Source organism: Amphiura filiformis, chromosome 9 (assembly GCF_039555335.1).
Source record: "Amphiura filiformis chromosome 9, Afil_fr2py, whole genome shotgun sequence".
In the NCBI taxonomy this organism is placed as follows: domain Eukaryota; kingdom Metazoa; phylum Echinodermata; class Ophiuroidea; order Amphilepidida; family Amphiuridae; genus Amphiura; species Amphiura filiformis.
In genome coordinates, this window is record NC_092636.1 from 15,505,139 (window position 1) to 15,524,114 (window position 18,976).

The 18,976-nt window shown below is 37.1% G+C and overlaps 1 protein-coding gene across 1 annotated transcript in view; it reads right to left on the bottom strand.

Moving 5' to 3' along the window:
- Nucleotides 1-2,037: 2,037 nt before the first annotated feature.
- Nucleotides 2,038-18,976, bottom strand: part of LOC140160677 (nonsense-mediated mRNA decay factor SMG8-like) — a 45,786-nt gene continuing 28,847 nt past the window's right edge. The window contains 8 exon segments of the mRNA XM_072183961.1: nt 2,038-2,397; nt 2,400-2,458; nt 3,405-3,587; nt 4,427-4,610; nt 5,691-5,855; nt 10,214-10,357; nt 12,710-12,880; nt 15,250-15,448. Coding sequence (XP_072040062.1) covers nt 2,342-2,397; nt 2,400-2,458; nt 3,405-3,587; nt 4,427-4,610; nt 5,691-5,855; nt 10,214-10,357; nt 12,710-12,880; nt 15,250-15,448 — 1,161 coding nt within the window. The 3' untranslated portion in view covers nt 2,038-2,341.

Sequence of the window (18,976 nt, forward strand, 5' to 3'; positions counted from 1 at the left end):
CGGAAGTTTCATCTAATCTCAATGTCTTCCATACCCTCCAGCCGGAATCTTTGCTAAAAATGACTGCTGGAATTCTAGACACATCTCAATTCCAGCTGGAATTTGTATTTTTTTTAAATGTCTTCCATAGGGGGGGTGCGGAATACATCTGGAATAGCCCATTATCATCAACTGAGTTTCATATATAAAAAACATGATAATCCTTTATATTTCTATAACATGATTTAAGACCATTCATATTTCGACTCAAATTACCACCATGTATTCACATTATCGTCACTGATTTACAATTGCTTTCAGAAAAGAACAGCCCTCTCTCGCTCGGATTGACGACACATTATTATTTTATAGTCACCTGATTTACAATGGCTTTCAGAAAAGAACAGCCCTCTCTCGTTCGGATCCACGCCACATTTTTTTATTGTCACTGATTTACAATGGCTTTCAGAAAAGAACAGCACTCTCTTGCTCTAATCGAAGCCGGTGCTCTGTTAATGAGCGACACACTCAGAGCTTTGTGTTCCCTTCATGAGCACCACTCTGCACCAAGTGCCTAAGCCGCAAAACTGGCCAATCAAATTAGCCATCTGTTGTTATGATTGTGAGATGACTGAACAGCCAATCAGAACCCTACTTCTGTGTTTACATTGTGTATGCATTTTTCTCTGGCAGCAAGTGCAGTGTAGTATTCCCCTTGCCTCCTCGTCTCCTGATGTAACATCTTCATATGTGACCTGATCTGATCTACGTACTCAGGCTAAAGTCGGAAATGTTGAAAAATGAGTTACTACCATTACTAACTTGCTCAATACCTACACAGCACACACTTACTGATGTTGAATCCCAAGGTCTCTTGAATACTTGGTTACAAAGTTATGAACCTTTTATATGTCCATTTTTTTCAATTCTTTTTTTTTTTCTCCTCTCTTTTTGCCTACATCTCAATTTCATTATTGCCAACTTTAGCCTGATTGGATCAGATCTGGTCACATATTGTTTGATATTGACACCATCAAGCAATCAAGTCACCGTTTCCATCAATGATGAATTACCCAAATGCGAAACTTGACGTCAAATTTGCTGTGCCGACACTAACATGTTTGGGTTGTTACAACCACTCGAGAATGGCAATTAAGTATGCCAAACAATGAATAAATAAATGCCACAAATGTTGCCTGTCTTTAGTGTTGTAGACTGATACACAAGCAATTCCTTTAGTTCACTTCTTTTTGTCTACTTGCTTTTTTGTAGTTTTTTTGGTCATTGTAGGTCGCATTTTGATCAAACACTGGCTGCTTCAAATTCTTGATCTACACAACACCAGGAACATGATATTGGGCCTTCAAAATTTGGAACAGGGGAAAAATCTATACATGTCTGATTTTGACATTTTATCTATTTCAGATGTACAAATATACATACTTTGTCTTGGAATTTAGGTGTCCATGAGGCAGCATGTAATTGACTAAGAAAATCAAAAAGTTTGTGATTTATCTGAAGCATTATAATGCAAAGATTGACAATTCTGCCTGGCTCTCTATCCACCAGTCTCCATCAGGAAATGACTGTTATGTACTTGGTTAAAAAATTTTGTTATGTTGCCCTGAAGTGGGAAAAATGGAAAATTTGAGTCGGTCGGTCAATTATCTTTTTTTTTTAAACCTTCCCCACTAAATATTAAATAATGTGTTTTCCAATAGGGACATTTGTCAATTTTGACTACTGGATACTTATTAGATAATCAATTTAAGACTAGTCTTTCAATAAAATATTAATTTGAAGTGAAAAACATTCATTTTTTGAACATATCTGTAAAAACCATCATTAAAAAAAACCACCCAACTACAACCTTGATTTTTCAGTATTTAGGGTCGGTCGCTGAGGGCAACACAGCAATTTTTTTTGGCTTTATTTTTTTGTATCTGGTATTTGGAATTTGGTATCAAATTAGAGTACACTATATTTGATGATACCAAAAAGAATTAATTTTGAATAATTTGACAATGTTCCTGATTTTGTGGGCGCACGTCACAAAGACATTTCTACTGTGGCATCAAAATAGAAACAGACTTCGTCCTCCTTGTGCCTCATACTGCTGTATTTGTCATATAACAACATTGTGGCAAATCACATCATGCTTGCTTCTTGGTATTGGATTTGCGTAAGCTAAGATATGCAAATTTTGTGTGTATCAACAACATACATCTCATGTTTTCCATGACCACAACAAAAACGTACGTCTGATGGGTACCAACCAATTTACCTTTCTTCATCATCTGCTGTTTCATCTCCAGATCTGTCCTCATCATCCAATCCTCATAGGATCGTGCAATGGAGGTATTCAAGTATCTGGGGCTTTTAGAGTAGTCAGATAAACGCCTTTCATCAGTTTGGCCCCGGAGGTGGCTGGTTGTCTGTAGGGGGTAAAATTGGTCCCGACTCGTCCACATACACATATCTGCGAGTTGAGTAGAGTTAAGGTAAATAAGGTAGAAAGAACAGTTTACCAACCCAAATAAACACAAATCCTGATGACTGGCATATAACTTTTTAAAAAAGCGAAGGAATGTGCCAGCATAGGATTTGAACCCATGACCTTCTAATATCTAGACGGACACTCTATCCATTAGGCTACCAGCTCCCACTGATAAACAGTGGTTAAATCTGGGTCTGATGTAAGCAGTCGAGGTATACATGTACAATACACAAACAAATATTATGCAAGTACACAAGAACAGGAGATCATTACTGATACTGATAAAGTAGGTAATGGGGAAAATATTACCAAAATTAGCCAAATTTACACACTTTACACACCATCTGTCTCGTCATTACTTACATGTATGCATGATCAAAATGGCATACATCCAGTTGCAAGACTTTGGCACTCAATATATAGTATTACCTGAATTTCTTTAGATAAATTGCACATTATAAGGTCAACACAAATATTGCATAGTATGTTTTTTGGTCATCTTTATGTACATTGCATAGTATGTTAGTCTTGTTTGCGACAGGGATGTACATGACAATACTACATTGGTGAACTAACCCACAAATCTACTGGCACAGAAATCAAATTACTTCAAAAGTGAGGGGGAATCTAGTACCTTGATTCAACAGTTGAATATCCTCCAGAAGTTGGAAATAAACTGCAGATCTTTTGGTACATCAATCATGACAAGTTGTAGGTTTATTGGTATGGGGAAAACAAACAGAATAAGAGCATAAGCAATGTCCTGACTCTGGTGTAATCTTTATTTTATTACCTTCCATGGAAGGCTCTTTTTCCCCAACTTACTACTACACATACATCCTTACTAATTTGTGAAGATACACCTGAAAGTTTGAAATGCTTCTATCAGCAATCAATCACAGCTTACAAGTTCAAAATCAAAGGATACGGGAATCTCAGCACCCACATGGTGTGTCTTGGCAGTGTAATTCCTTCACCCTTGGGCTCAGGATAGAAGACGGGGCAAGGATGAGCCCTGGGTCGGATACGAGGATTCAGCTTGATGTAAAGTGAAGTATCTGGGGTGACTAAAAATATGCGCATCAGCTGGCCCAGTGGAGGTTTGGTGGATCTAAAATGGATAAGAATAGAAATATAATAAGATATGTGTATAATCAAGAAAACACATACATGGATTAATGAGAGCAAGCACATCATTTGAATACTTCATTTAAGGATTGTAGTTTATGTCAATGCCAATTGCTTAACCAATTAAACTTTTCGCAAATACAGTGCCCGCATGTCTGCCCCAGTCTGTAGAGGGTATTCAATACGACGTCACTCATGACAGAGTCATCCTCATTTTTTTTTAAATTGTCCTCAATAAGGTACCACAAAGCAATTCGCATAATACCATAAAACAGGTGATAGGTATGAATGGTTGTGGAATCGATCTAGAGACCTGTCCGTCTGTCATCTTAAGCTATCTTAGAGCTTTGCTCCAACATGGCTGCCATTTCAATTGTTCGACCATTTTGGTTGGTTTATTGCACACACTCTAGACAACTGAGTGACACTGATTTGTATAGACTGTTCCTAAGTTGCCAAAATTAGATAGCAACATTTCTTAACAATTGCACATATCGAAAGCGGGTCAAAAAGTACATTTTGGCCAAAATGAGATTTTGGTACCAAAATAATCCTTACAACACTAGGTAATGAAGCTAAAACCACAGAAACTGTTATCAGCAAAAAAATAAAGCCTAAGTGCAACACTAATGCATGCATCCAAGTATAAAAATGCCTATATCATTAAATGGTGTTTTTGTACTTGGGGCCTTCTGGCTCTGACCTCTCGATAATGTAACATTCTCCATAATGCAACTTAGTTTACAATGTATGTACCAAAAACAAAATTGTGCTTTCTAACTCTACCAATTTACTTTTTCTTTCTTTTTACGAACAACTTACCTGCATGCACACGGGCTGTACAAAGGCATGTCCATAGTAACCAACTTGGTACCACTATCTTTGACCCCTGACCTTTCTGTAGCCTTCACAATTTTATCAGGAGCACTGCAGATGAATCTGTGACCTCTTGGACACTCGTATTCATTTCCTATGTAAGCTCGCAAACTGGAATCTGCTGCACTCTCTATATATTTAAAGAAAAATTTATATAAGTCGCTAACAAAACTGCTCTATTGAAACTGTACTGAATGTTGTTTGGCAGTCTGGGCATGCGCACTTTGAAATTTGCAGCATGGCTTAGACAACATGTTTGACCATTTTAAAATTATTGTATCACAAGAACAATTTGGCCATGAATATAGTGCTTTATGACAACTTAGCAGTGCTGCCTGCTGTATTTGGTACCAAAAATAAAATATGCTCAACCTTACAAAAAAACAAACTTGATGATTAAAATGATACAAAGCATTTCAAGTTTGACAGTTTAATTTACTTAAATTTTGTGATCCCGAATTCACATGCTGCAAAACTGAAGTGCAAGGAAATAATTGCTGTAACTTTGGTAATATATATCAGAAAATTATTTGGAAGAGTTGGGCTCACATGTATAAAGAAAGACAACATGTGGTGCATTCAATACCATACAACTACTAATTAACTCTAGTATAAGGGACCTTATTTTCTGCAAAATTACTTTTCTGCAAAATTGGAAAGGTGCTCTGCTTACCAAAAACTTCAAGCAAATGTAAGCTTTGTGCTGTATAACCAATTACATTTGATGATTAAAAACTTTCATAAAATGCACAAATTTCAAATTCTTGTTTTACAGTAGGCTTTAATTGTTGTTTCAGCCATAACATTCATTTTAAAAGACAAGCGTCTGCGATGCCCATGGATAAACATTTGTTCTCATTGCAATAAATTGCTAACTTTCAAATCCAAACTTATCAGGGTAAACATGTTTTAGATAAGACCACAAAAAAACACCGTTTTACAGGGCCCGACAAACCCAGATTTTGCTGTTTGTTTTTTACTCTTTGCTAAAATCAGCTGTTTTGGAGCCAAAATTGATTGATTATGACTAAAATTTTTAAAAAAAATTCAGAACATTTTCAAAATATATTTGCAAAAAAAAATCATCAAATTTTTGCCAAATTTTCAAGCTCATTTTAGGGTCATTTTGGCCTCCAGAAAAAAAAAAATCTTGACCGACTGACCCCACTTAAAAGCCCTGATAAACTTAATAAAAAAAAACCTCACTTACCCTTGTGTGCTCTCTTGTCCCGATGCTTTCCCCCTTTCCTTCCCCCTCCTCCTGATTCACTGGGTGAAGGCCATGCATGCCCATCCAAGGTGCTACCTTTAGGAACTGGAATATCCCATGGCAGCAAGAAGTTGGTATCTCTAAGAAATCCTGGCTGGTCAAGACCTGAAAATACCAAAGTACTTAAAGTTATCTAATCTTGGAGTTAATCTGAAAATACGAAGTTGGTATATCTAAGGAATCCTGGCTGGTCAAGACCTGAAAATACCAAAGTACTTGAGGTTGGTTATCTAATCTTGGAGTTAATCTGAAATTACAAAATAGATTTAAGCTGAATTTATACTTGATAACTCTCAGTGTTTACTTCCATTTTCAAAGCGTCAAGCCGATCAATCGATACCAATCACTGAGGCAAAAATAATGTCGCTTTTGCAAGTTGAAGAAATCTCAACTTTCGAGCGATATCGCTTGACATGTAAATGCATCAGCCAATCATTTACAACCAACTGGATCTTTTATTTTAATTTACCTTTCTCAATTATTAACTTTCAGTGATGAATTAATTATTGACAGTAATGGACGTTCTAGTTCTAGTTGTGTTATTTAGAATATTTTAATTGTCATCTGCAATCGCTATAATTGTCATCTGCAATCGCTATAATTGTCATCTGCAATCGCTATAATTGTCATCTGCAATCGCTATAATTGTCATCTGCAACCGCTATAATTGTCATCTGCAATCGCTATAATTGTCATCTGCAATCGCTATAATTGTCATCTGCAATCGCTAATTCTGTAATAAGTACAAATGCTAAAGCAACAAGTGATGCATCGCAAAATTCAGCAATTAATTGCCCATCGCTTTCCAAAAGCTCGGCGATCAAGTATGAATGCAGCTTTAGGAGACATTTTTGATACGCTAAGGTTATCTTCATTGACCCTTTACACAGATCCACCATCTTGCTCAAAAACAAAAGTTCTCCCTGCAAACTCATGCGCAATAACTGCATTTTTGTTTTTTGTACCTTTCTAGCAATGCACTAGACTCAAGGTAACCCGGTCATTCCACTTAATAACATTGTGTCTCTTTTAACCTATTACCAGCCCATGTGAAAGTTTCCTTGCCTCCTATGCCAGGTTTCCGTGTGGGACAGTTCCTGAGCCAGGGAACTGGATGGATGGAGGGCCCTTCTGTTGGCTTCTTTTAGCAGCTGTGATTTTGTCTGTTCACCTACTTCCATCCACAGTCCTTATGAGTCAAGTGTTCTGCTCCTCGGACCCCACATATGGACCATTTAGCCTGCGGATACCTGGCTACTGCTAGACTACAGCCAGCCAGCCAGCTGTTATTTTGTTATTTTATGGTGTGTTTTTATGGTGTTATTTAAATGGTATGCTATTGTTATGTAGTGTATTATGTAATGTATTTTGTTCAACCCCTGGGCCAAACTGGAAAACAGTGTTCATTACTGAGCTTTGCACCCCACCCCAGGCAAAACAAGTTCTAATAAATAAATAATAAATAGAATGCTTTTGTAAAGCGTATATGGTAATTAAGCATGCATATGAAAGGCATACCCACACCCAACACACACTTTTGGGGGTAGATTCTCGTTTTGAGATGGCAGTAAAAAGGGTCAATGTAGAGCACACTTTGGTGCCAGAACAAATTAGAGTAACACCTGGCTGTTTGCATACCCTGTATAGGCATCATCCGAGAACAGAGATTCACCCATGTTAAATAATAAGGGATGAAATCACAGTCAAAGTTTCAGAATCACCCGATAATGAGGGCCAATTGTTCCATGAAATGCGACAGGTGAGACTGCTACGCAATTACAGCGTATTTTCACGGTCTATCGCGTAATCGCAAAAGCACGCAACGCTCTCTATCGCATATACCCAAAGGCACGCAGCGCTGGCGTGATTGTTAGACATGGCACGATCGAACAATCGGCCCTCATGAATATGCGAGAACTCACATCATACAATACACGGGGACTTTGACTGGTTGTACGCGGTCTGTATCTCTCTCGTCTGTGGATGAAATCAAAACCCGGTTCCATCTGGTTTCCATTGTGCAGAACAATAAAATCCGGACGGAACTGGGGGTCAACCGCCGGTCAAGTTTTGATTTCATCCCTAAATTAATACATTTGGCTATTCCAACTGAAATCCACACACCCCCTATGGAAGACATGACCTAATTAATCTCCCACGTAGGGGGATGTAGAATGGGTAACTCCATTTGAAATTCACACTCCCTGTGTGGGAGATTAAGGTCATCTCTCCATATAGGGGTGTATGGATTTCAACTAGAATAGCCAATGGGGGGGGCATATTTTCAAAATCGCTAACAACGTATAGCATAAAGCAAAGCAGAAAGGTCGGTAAATTTATCAAATTGCTACATTATGCAGCAACATTGACAACACAAGACTACATGGAACTACTCCCCATTCCATAAAAATACAGCACAAATATTTTGGGTTTAAAAAAATATTATTACATAGCTCAATCATAATCATTCATTTAGTACTGACTGGAGATAAAAGAAAAAGTTCACTATTTTATCAATTTCTTGAAAAAAGAGCCAAAAATATGCATTTTTAGCAATCGAGTCACAAAAATCAAAGACTTGATACAAGTCTAAGCATTCCAAATCTGAGTATATGTGGAAATTTACACTTTTTTTGTGACTTTCAATTAAATGATTGGTTTAAATGATGTGTTTGGGGCTCGAGCAAACTGACATATGAAAATGATTGGTTATAAGAATGAAACAGGTATTTTCCACAAATTAAAATGCATAAACTGAAATTAGACTTTGTACAAATTGTCACAACATGTGAAAAACACCCTAAAAATGCCTGTTTTCATAAATTCATCCAAATAGTGAATTTTAACTTTTATTGTCAGTTAGAACTAAGTGAATAATTAGTATTGAGCTATGTTTCATTTGGCAGAAGTTGATAATATTTTTTAATCTCAAAAAAGAGTGCTGTATTTTTCTAGAATGGGGTGTAACTGAAGCAGGCTGTGTTTCATACTATCCATTTGATGAGAGGTGTGTGGGAAACTACAAATTTGCAAAATGCTAGCAAATTGCAAACAAAAAGGTTTTACAAGAAATATACACAAGACCTCTTGAATTTTCTGTATCGTGGTGGACTTCTTTCTAGACTACAAGATGAATGTACCATTCAATTATTATAATTATTCAATTATTATAATTTGCTAGGAAAATGGTAAAACCTTCAATGACTTCCTCAATCTATAATACCGCTGTTATCAACATTATTTCTTGTCACAATGCACCATGTTCAGACTCAGTAGACCGACTGAAGCAAACATTCTAAAACAGTTTGCTAGTCACATTACACAATAAAATTGTCTTTGTACATTAAGGCTGATTTCCCCATGGACCTAATGAGCTATTCAAGATATAAACCTACTTTGGGAATTCAATCAAAATCTGAAATAGAATATTTATGATATTACACAGCTATTGTGATCCACACAATATCCATTAGCAAAGCATATTGGTTGGTTTTTTTTAATCGGGTCACAGTCTTGTGGGCAAATTAGTCTAGTTTAAAATAGAGGCTTTCCGTGCACCTGAATGATGTATATTTTTAACCTATTTCTTCGTAATCCTTAAAGTCCTTAGTACACAAATTTTGTTGTTCCCAAAACAAAATATTGTCCCATGGGGTCAAACTTCATCAAATTGTGTTGAAAACCTTTCAAACATATTGCTAACTAGCATTATTAAAGATCAGTTATCAAAAGGAAGATGTTGGCACCATTTTTATAAAAATCAGAGCAAGTTTGAAATTTTGACCCTTTAGAGGTCAGTGCTTGACCTTTTTGGAAATAACTCAAGAATGGTACATCCTACATAGGTAAAACTATACATTTTCTGAATCCTTGTGACCAGAGGAATACAATAGTAATGTTTTCGACACAATTTGAAATTTGACCCCATGTAAAGTTTTATGACCTTCCCTCTACCCATGGGACAATATTTTGTTTTGGGAACAACAAAATTTGTGTACTAGGTACTTTAAGGATTACGAAGAAATAGGTTAAAAATACATCATTCAGGTGCACGGAAAGCCCCTATTTTAATTAAAGAACACTCTACCAACCCAAAGTGTTACAATTAAACAAGACAACAAATAAACCCAAATCCTGCACGGGACACAAACCAACTTGAAAAAAAAAAAGAGAATATGCTTTCAAACCCACGACCTTCCGATTACTAGACGGACGCTCTATCCATTAGGCTACCAGCTCCCACTGATAAACGGTGGTTAAAACTGGGTCTAATGTGAGCAGTCGAGGTATACAATACACACAAACAAATATTACGCAAGTACACATGTGCAGGAGATCATTACTGATGCTTAATCGTTTCCCCAGCATAATACAAGTAAAGTAGGTAATGGGGATACGCATCAAATAAACACAATGGGGAACGATTACTCCCTACTTGAGGAAACTGAATATAATTGTGTTACCTTTTAATGGATTGTAGCTACTTCCTTTACCAAGACACACCAGGGACCATGATGGGAATGTTGGTAGCAGACCATGTGGGGATGCTGAGCATATCATGCCATGTAGATGACTCATGCCCTCCAACTCATTTAGTAATAGTTTCTCTGTAGATATGAAACAATGCATTTAAAACACTTATTACTATATCACTTCAACAGAAATATCAAAGTTAAGGTGGTTCGAAAGGCAAGGTTTAGGGAAATCATGAATTCCAACATTTTTGCAAATATCTCAAAAACCTTTCATGATACAATCTCAAGTGAGTTTGTGCTTATGTAGGGATATGTTGGCCATGTTATGAAGGTAATAAAACCGTTGCCATGGTAACCAAGCAGTCGCTATTGGCTTCTGACCAATTACATTCAAAGTTGGTTTTTTCCTGTTTTTTCGCAAATCACTTCATTTTTCCCAATAGAAGTATACTCACATGTTGAGTCATGTTCCTGCACACCTACACTGATTTTCCCGTAAAAAAAGTCCCAGTGGAGGGGGGGTCAAAGTGAAATTTTCATTTTTGGCCAAAAATTCCATATTACTTACAAACTTTTTACGGGAAAATCAGTGGAGGTGTGCAGGAACATGACTCAACATGTGGGTTTTATTACCTTCATAACATGGCCAACATATCCCTACATAAGCACAAACTCACTTGAGATTGTATCATGAAAGGTTTTGAGATATTTGCAAAATGTTGGAATTCATGATTTCCCTAAACCTTGCCTTTCAACCACCTTAAGTTCTCAAAACAAAGCAAAGATCTTGACAGTGTTGGCAATTTTTTTTTTTTCCAAAAAAATATCAAGATTTCAAAAAATTTAAATCATTTTTTTTTCATTCAATGAACTGCTATACCCCATGATAAAGTCAAAAGAGATCAGTAGAATGCTAGATATATGTGATGCGATCAAGCCAAATCAGTCGGAACTCGGAAATATTAAATTTTCAGCTTCTTGTAGGATAGTCAAAAGCATTTACAAAGCTGCATTTTGCAGAAAACCCCATTGAAACTGAACCAGTTCCAAAGATTTGAGCAATTAAAGAGTTTCCAAAACAAGAGAAAACAAAAGGAAATATTTCCTTTGTTTGGCTATATCTCAAAATCAATATTTCCAAGTTCCGACTGATTTTGCTTGATCACATCACATATGTGACCCCTCGGCACAACTGAGCCCTGAAGTCGCCAATCATCATTTTTGAGATATTCAACCAAAATATTCTGCTTGAAATTAGCTTTAAAATGATGTATATCATGTCTATAGTACTTGACATTTAAATAGTGAAAAATCAATAAAACAGTCAATAAATCCTTTGTTTCCTATTGTTTATTGTTAAGTTTGATGGAGCATATCTCAATAGTGGCACTGGCGACATCCGGGCTCAGTTGTGCCGAGGGGTCACATATGTGCAATCCTATCAGTATTTATAAAAAAGTAATTTCAAAGAAAAAAGTTGGTAAAATCATGGGAAAAATTCAGCCCCTTGTTTTGAAGATGAATTTTAGCAATACATAATATTGATATCATAGAGTATTTTAATTGTATACAAAAGTTGTAGAAGCATTAAGGGACAGTATTTATTGTGGAACATTAGAGCACACCAGACATATCGAATTGCATTCTGAATACGAAGAATGTCCTTCTGATATCAAATAATTTTAATTTTTTGAAATTTGAAATGTAATACACATTTTATGGCAAATGATTAAAAATTGATATTTTTGATATTTAACAGTACTCGAAAAAAAACTATACTTCAAGTGTATGTAGGTGGGATGAAAAGCCGACGATAAATTGAAAATTTTGACTTTTCGTATTGAAGATATGGATTTTTTTTCCCAAGCCACCAAAAAAAATTAGGTCTTTTTGGGAAAAAAATCCATATCTTCAATATGAAAGGTCAAAATTTTCAATTGATCATCGGCTTTTCCTCCCAGCTACATACACTTTGAGAATATGTCATTAGATTTATAAAATTTACTTCGAGGACTGTTATATATCAAAAATGTCAAAAAATATCAAATTTTAATAATTTGTCATAAAATTTGTATTATATCGTGAATTTCAAAAATGACAATTATTTGATATCAGAAAGACATTCTGCGTATTCAGAATGCAACTCGATATGTCTGATGTGCTCTCATGTCCCACAAAAAACGCTCAAAACGCTCATTCCAGATCCCTTAAAAATGAAGTAAAAAGTCAATTAAAGAAACTAACTAAATTAACTAACATTTAACAAAAATGGTAAAAACTGAAAGTTGATTTTAATTGTGTTTTAAATTGTGATTGATTTAAATCATGTCAATCTTGACAGTTTTGCACTTCATGGTTCAAAATGAATATATGGGTAAGTGCAATAGCTGCCATGTGTACATGTAGCTGCCATGTGTAGACAAGTACAATATATTGTGTGTAAAATTACCAAATGTTCACAGGGCAGCTATTCAAATTAGTTACCTCTAATAGATTCTGTGATCTGATCCGCCATGCTCAACATGTCAGCCGAACTGTTGCCATGCAACCCACTTGTTGCATCATGGGATAGGACATCCACAGTACCTGCTCCTGATTGGCCGAGACTTAGTGCAGGACTAAATGCCACTGGCAAGCTACCTGTTTGCTCTGCAGCTGGAAAATAATTACAATTGGGAGAAATAATAATCAGTTGCATAACTACTAAAAATTTTACATCATATGGTGCTATGATACCGGGAGGAGCACAAATCACCATACGGATATGCTCTCCCGGAACGACCCCCTTTTTGGATTTCGCAGCTCCAAAAAGACCACCTAAATTTGAAGAAAAAAAATCAGTGCGCTAAAGGACCCTTAATTTTTAAAGTTACAGCTCTCAAAGACTGCTAAATTGCTCATTTTTTTCAGATGATTTTCAACCATAAAGCCAAGAAAGACCCTTGATTTTGACTGTTAACAGCTCCAAAACACCCCCGTTTTACCTGTTTGCAGCTCCAAAACACCCCTTTTACCGGTACAACGTCAGCTCCCAAAGACCCACCACCTCAAAATTCTCGGGCGCATATCCACCAAAAATTTATGGTGCCCCCAGGCTATGATATCCATAGAAAATGTTCCTCTTTTATTTTCACATGCTGCAAGGCTGCGGTCTTCACTAAGGAAGAGTAATGAGAGCCACAGAAAGGCTTGGTCTAAATTACTGGACAATAAAGTGTCCAATTTTGATCATTATTATGTTTTCAGGGTTATTAGGAGTTAAGAAAACCTAATAATGATAATATTGGATGGCTTATTCGCATGATACCATAACATATCGGATTCGCCATACAAATAACGAACTCGCCGTGGGCTCGTCCGATATTTTTATGACTCATCCGATATGTTATGGTATCATGCTCAGCCATCCAATATTATATCAATATGTGCCTGGGATCTTGGAAGGTGCTTTCAAAGACATGCATCCCCCCACCCATACACACACCCCTACATTAAAACACACACAATACAAACAAGAAGAGTTACCAAATATTTTCTTATCAGGCACTTTGACTGCTATCTCTGCAGGTTGACTGCCATCTTTCTTGCCATCCTTGTTGGTGGTCACTGCTAATAGATTGGCTTCCCTCCCCCCCCCACCCATACACACACCCCTACATAAAACACACACAATACAAACAAGAAGAGTTACCAAATATTTTCTTATCAGGCACTTTGACTGCTATCTCTGCAGGTTGACTGCCATCTTTCTTGCCATCCTTGTTGGTGGTCACTGCTAATAGATTGGCTTCCCCCCCCCTCCCCCACCCATACACACACCCCTACATAAAACACACACAATACAAACAAGAAGAGTTACCAAATATTTTCTTATCAGGCACTTTGACTGCTATCTCTGCAGGTTGACCGCCATCTTTCTTGCCATCCTTGCTGGTGGTCACTGCTAATAGATTGGATTCCCTCCCCCCTCACCCACCCATACACACACCCCTACATAAAACACACATGACAAACAAGAAGAGTTACCAAATATTTTCTTATCAGGCACTTTGACTGCTATCTCTGCAGGTTGACTGCCATCTTTCTTGCCATCCTTGCTGGTGGTCACTGCTAATAGATTGGCTTCCCCACCCACCCATACACACACCCCTACATAAAACACACACAATACAAACAAGAAGAGTTACCAAATATTTTCTTATCAGGCACTTTGACTGCTATCTCTGCAGGTTGACTGCCATCTTTCTTGCCATCCTTGCTGGTGGTCACTGCTAATAGATTGGCTTCCCCCCCCCCCACCCATACACACACCCCTACATAAAACACACACAATACAAACAAGAAGAGTTACCAAATATTTTCTTATCAGGCACTTTGACTGCTATCTCTGCAGGTTGACTGCCATCTTTCTTGCCATCCTTGCTGGTGGTCACTGCTAATAGATTGGCTTCCCCCCCCCCCCCCCCACCCATACACACACCCCTACATAAAACACACACAATACAAACAAGAAGAGTTACCAAATATTTTCTTATCAGGCACTTTGACTGCTATCTCTGCAGGTTGACTGCCATCTTTCTTGCCATCCTTGCTGGTGGTCACTGCTAATAGATTGGCTTCCCCCCCTCCCCACCCATACACACACCCCTACATAAATCACACACAATAATACAAACAAGAAGAGTTACCAAATATTTTCTTATCAGGCACTTCGACTGCTATCTCTGCAGGTTGACTGCCATCTTTCTTGCCATCCTTGTTGGTGGTCACTGCTAATAGATTGGCTTCCCTCCCCCTCCCCACCCATACACACACCCCTACATAAAACACACACAATACAAACAAGAACAGTTACCAAATATTTTCTTATCAGGCACTTTGACTGCTATCTCTGCATGTTGACTGGCATCTTTCTTGCCATCCTTGCTGGTGGTCACTGCTAATAGATTGGCTTCCCTCCCCCCTCCCCCACCCATACACACACCCCTACATAAAACACACACAATACAAACAAGAAGAGTTACCAAATATTTTCTTATCAGGCACTTTGACTGCTATCTCTGCATGTTGACCGCCATCTTTCTTGCCATCCTTGTTGGTGGTCACTGCTAATAGATTGGCTTTTGAATCTTTACGCTTGGGCTCAAAAACTTTGAAGACGTAGTGCCTGTATTTATTGCAACATCTGTCTTCCAAATCGATAAAGAACTGATAATTTGCCATCTGCAAGAGAGAAATTTTGAATTAAGTCATATTTATATATTTCATTCTTAAACACTGGAGAATGTTCTTGCAATCTTATTGATTCTTACCCATGTGATATGACACGATATCACACACTTTAGCGCATATGCGTCAACATGATACTTGTACGCGCTATTTGAACCAATCGGAGGTGCATAGCGACAACGGGACTGATTGATTCTAAACCCAGGGTAATTCCTTGTAAAATGTAGGTTTAATTTGATTAAAATTTGTTATACTTATGATTTATATATTTATTTGATTTGGAAGTGTTTAAGAATGAGAATAAAGGTACAATGTATTGTTTTTAGCTGTTGTCATACATCTATTGTCTCATATAACATGCGACATCTTTTTTTTTTGTGCGTAAAACAACTTTGCTTCTCCTTGTTATTTTACTTAAAATAATGATGTCGCCTGTGTTATTTGATAGATGCACTCCAGTGGCTGAAAACAATACCTTTATTCTCTAATTATGATTTAAACAGAGTAATTTTCAAATAACAGAATTACATTTCTCTGTTTATATTCTAAATAGAAAAGGAAAGCTATTTGCCCTGTGCATGGATCTGCCATCTTGCTACCAAAACGAGGTTCTCCCTGCAAATGCATGTGCAAAATGTGCATTTAGTTTCTCTCTTTTTCTAGCAACGTGCCAGAAGGCTTTTGCAAAGCGTACGCGTTAATTAGAGCATGCATTTGACAGGTGTACACACACACAACATGCACTTTGTGGGTAGATCCATGTTTTGAGATGACCGTGCGATCCGCAAACAGTAAGAATTGGCAAAGCTACATATTATTATTATTTACTTATGTAAAGACAATGGTTGTGTACTGCTTCAATCATTTAAATTGACAGTTTAGGCATTCAAGGAAAGCATGCCATCTAGCCTTTTCCTCCATTGAAATTGCTTTGCCTTTTACTGTCTATAATTGATTCTTGATATTATGCACTCAACAACCTCTTTGACCTACTCATCACACCCTCTATGATGCATCCTGTTACCCATAAAAGGAAACAGTCAGATGTGATGAGTTGCTAGTCTGATGAAATCACTAGTATAGTAGTGAAACATCACTAAAATATGAGTAAATCACCATCGCTTTTAGTTGGAATTGTTCACAACAAACAAAATTCATGTATGTGAACAGCTCGCAACATTAATAAAAACTTGTTGTTGAGTCCAGAATTTTGATTCATATTACAGTCTATGTTAGGGGTAAGTTGAGCCACTTTTTACATTTTCTTATGATACCACAAAATTTTAATCAATATTTTGCACTTTCTCACAGTGAGATGCCAAAAATTATTTGCAAATTGGCTCAACTTACCCCAACGGTGGGGTAAGTTGAGCCATTCGCGGGGGCAAGTTGAGCCGCCATAGAAATGCACAGTATATGCCATAGCTGTTAAATCCAATTTGGCCTTTTTTTTTAATTGTTGTTTTCAGGTATTTATTTCAAAAATAGTTTGATATAGAAGTAGTTTGATCTAAATATTGCATACAAGTAATTTCTGACAAGATTTTACTTTGAATAAAAAATTTGGGGAAATTCTGCAGGTTTTTCCTATGCTCAACTTGCCCCATGGCCTGTGGCTCAACTTACCCCATGTGACCCTTTTTGTCAACAATCAAGCCTCCCGCCTGACTAAAACTTGTTACCGTTGTAAAAAGTTTTCTAAAATAGTTTTCATATACCACATCCTCAATACCCAGAATGCTATAATTTTAGCCTTTTTCTTTCTGGGTGAAACATGAAAAAAATTGTTTTTTGCCAAAAGTTGAACAAAAGTGCGAAAACTGAACTTTCTAATGCAGCTTTCTTATCCTATGTGCAAATGATTCCATATTACACTTGAGAAGCCTCTGTTATGTCATATACAAATAAGTGGAACTGCAAAGTAAAACAAGTTTTTACTTTTCTTTCTGGAAACACCACCATTCGCAAAACCCTCGACATGGAATTTACCATCCTGGACAGAATCTCAACAAAAAGACTCCGGTACTTTGGCCATATAAAGAGAATGCCACCATCACGTTTTCCTAAACTAGCATTTGAGGCACATATCCATGGCAAACGCCCAAGAGGGAGACCACCAAAAAGATGGAGTGACTGCCTGAAAGCCGACTGTAACAAAGTACACATCAGCTCCTTGGTCAGCGCTAGCAGGCTAGCTCAAGACAGAAGGGTCAGTCCATATCAAAACAGATTGAGTGTACACCCACCCTCTTGGATTTTGCTCTCCTTTGGCTCAGGGGTACCTTTCATGAATCCCTAGGTGAGGTCACAAGAAAAAAATTCAAATTCCATTTCGTTTGCGAATGGCGGGCAATCAAAGTTTGGCGACCTCGACCAAAATTGGGAATTTAAGGGTCCAAATGACAAAGTGCTCTCTTTGAGGGGCACTTTCTTCTTAATTGAATCAGTTGTGATCCTCTTTTTCAATGTGGTCACTCACTGGCTGTGTCTGAAATACCTAATGCCAAAAAGATAGATTTCGAATTTTGTTGGGATTTCAGAGGGGGTCAAAATCAGCACATCGTACTGTTCAATCAAATTATCTTGATTTTGAAGGACCCATGATAATGTCACAGTGCACTTATAGGTCCTAATTATGTTCAGAATGGATTAACCATATGCCAATGTCTATGAGCAATTCAAAAAAAGAGAAATTTCTAGACCCCTACAAAATTTTAGGCCACCCCTAAAGTGGTTCAGCCACAAATGGCGCTTAAAATCGGCAAATTTTGACCCCTAATAACTTTAGGTGTACACCAGATATGAATTTCTACTCTTTTGCATCTGAAAGAATGTAGTTTAATGTTACTAGGAACATAAGATGTGTTTTGTATTTTTTGTGTTTTAGTATTAAGTTGACGCTTTCAAAAATAGTCATTTTTGCCTAACATACCATGCATACAGGATACGGTACAAAATGCCAATTTTAGTATAATATTTTTTATATTTTTGATCACTTTATAGCCATTTGTATTATTTATCCTGATATTTCAAGTTGCTTTTGAGTCAAGTAAAAAGAAAAAACTGCTTTCTAATCCTCTGTATGGATTTTTAAGGGGTCAAAATGCACTTCCTGGCAACGATGCACATGCAAAGTACAGGTTATGGGGGTCAAATGTTCAGAATGCTCCCAATTATGTCAAGTAATATATCAAATTACTCGTATGGTCATGAGGATTCCAAAAATGTATAGTTTGTTATGTGTCAGACCTTTCAGGAGGGCGCTATGACGAAAAATGTTCATAGGTGAACGACCTTTTTGAATTCTGACCATAGTTAACAACGTCTGATTTTGGCATTTTGGTGTCTAATTATATATGTTTTCTTGCATGAGAAATACAACTAAGCAAATTAATAAACTATACAAGGAACCGATGACCCTCTTTTGCAACATGGCTGCCAAAAGCATCCATATTGTAATAAGGAGGTCATTGGTTCCTTGTACAGTTTTTTAAGTTGCGTAGTTGTATTTCTCATGCAAGA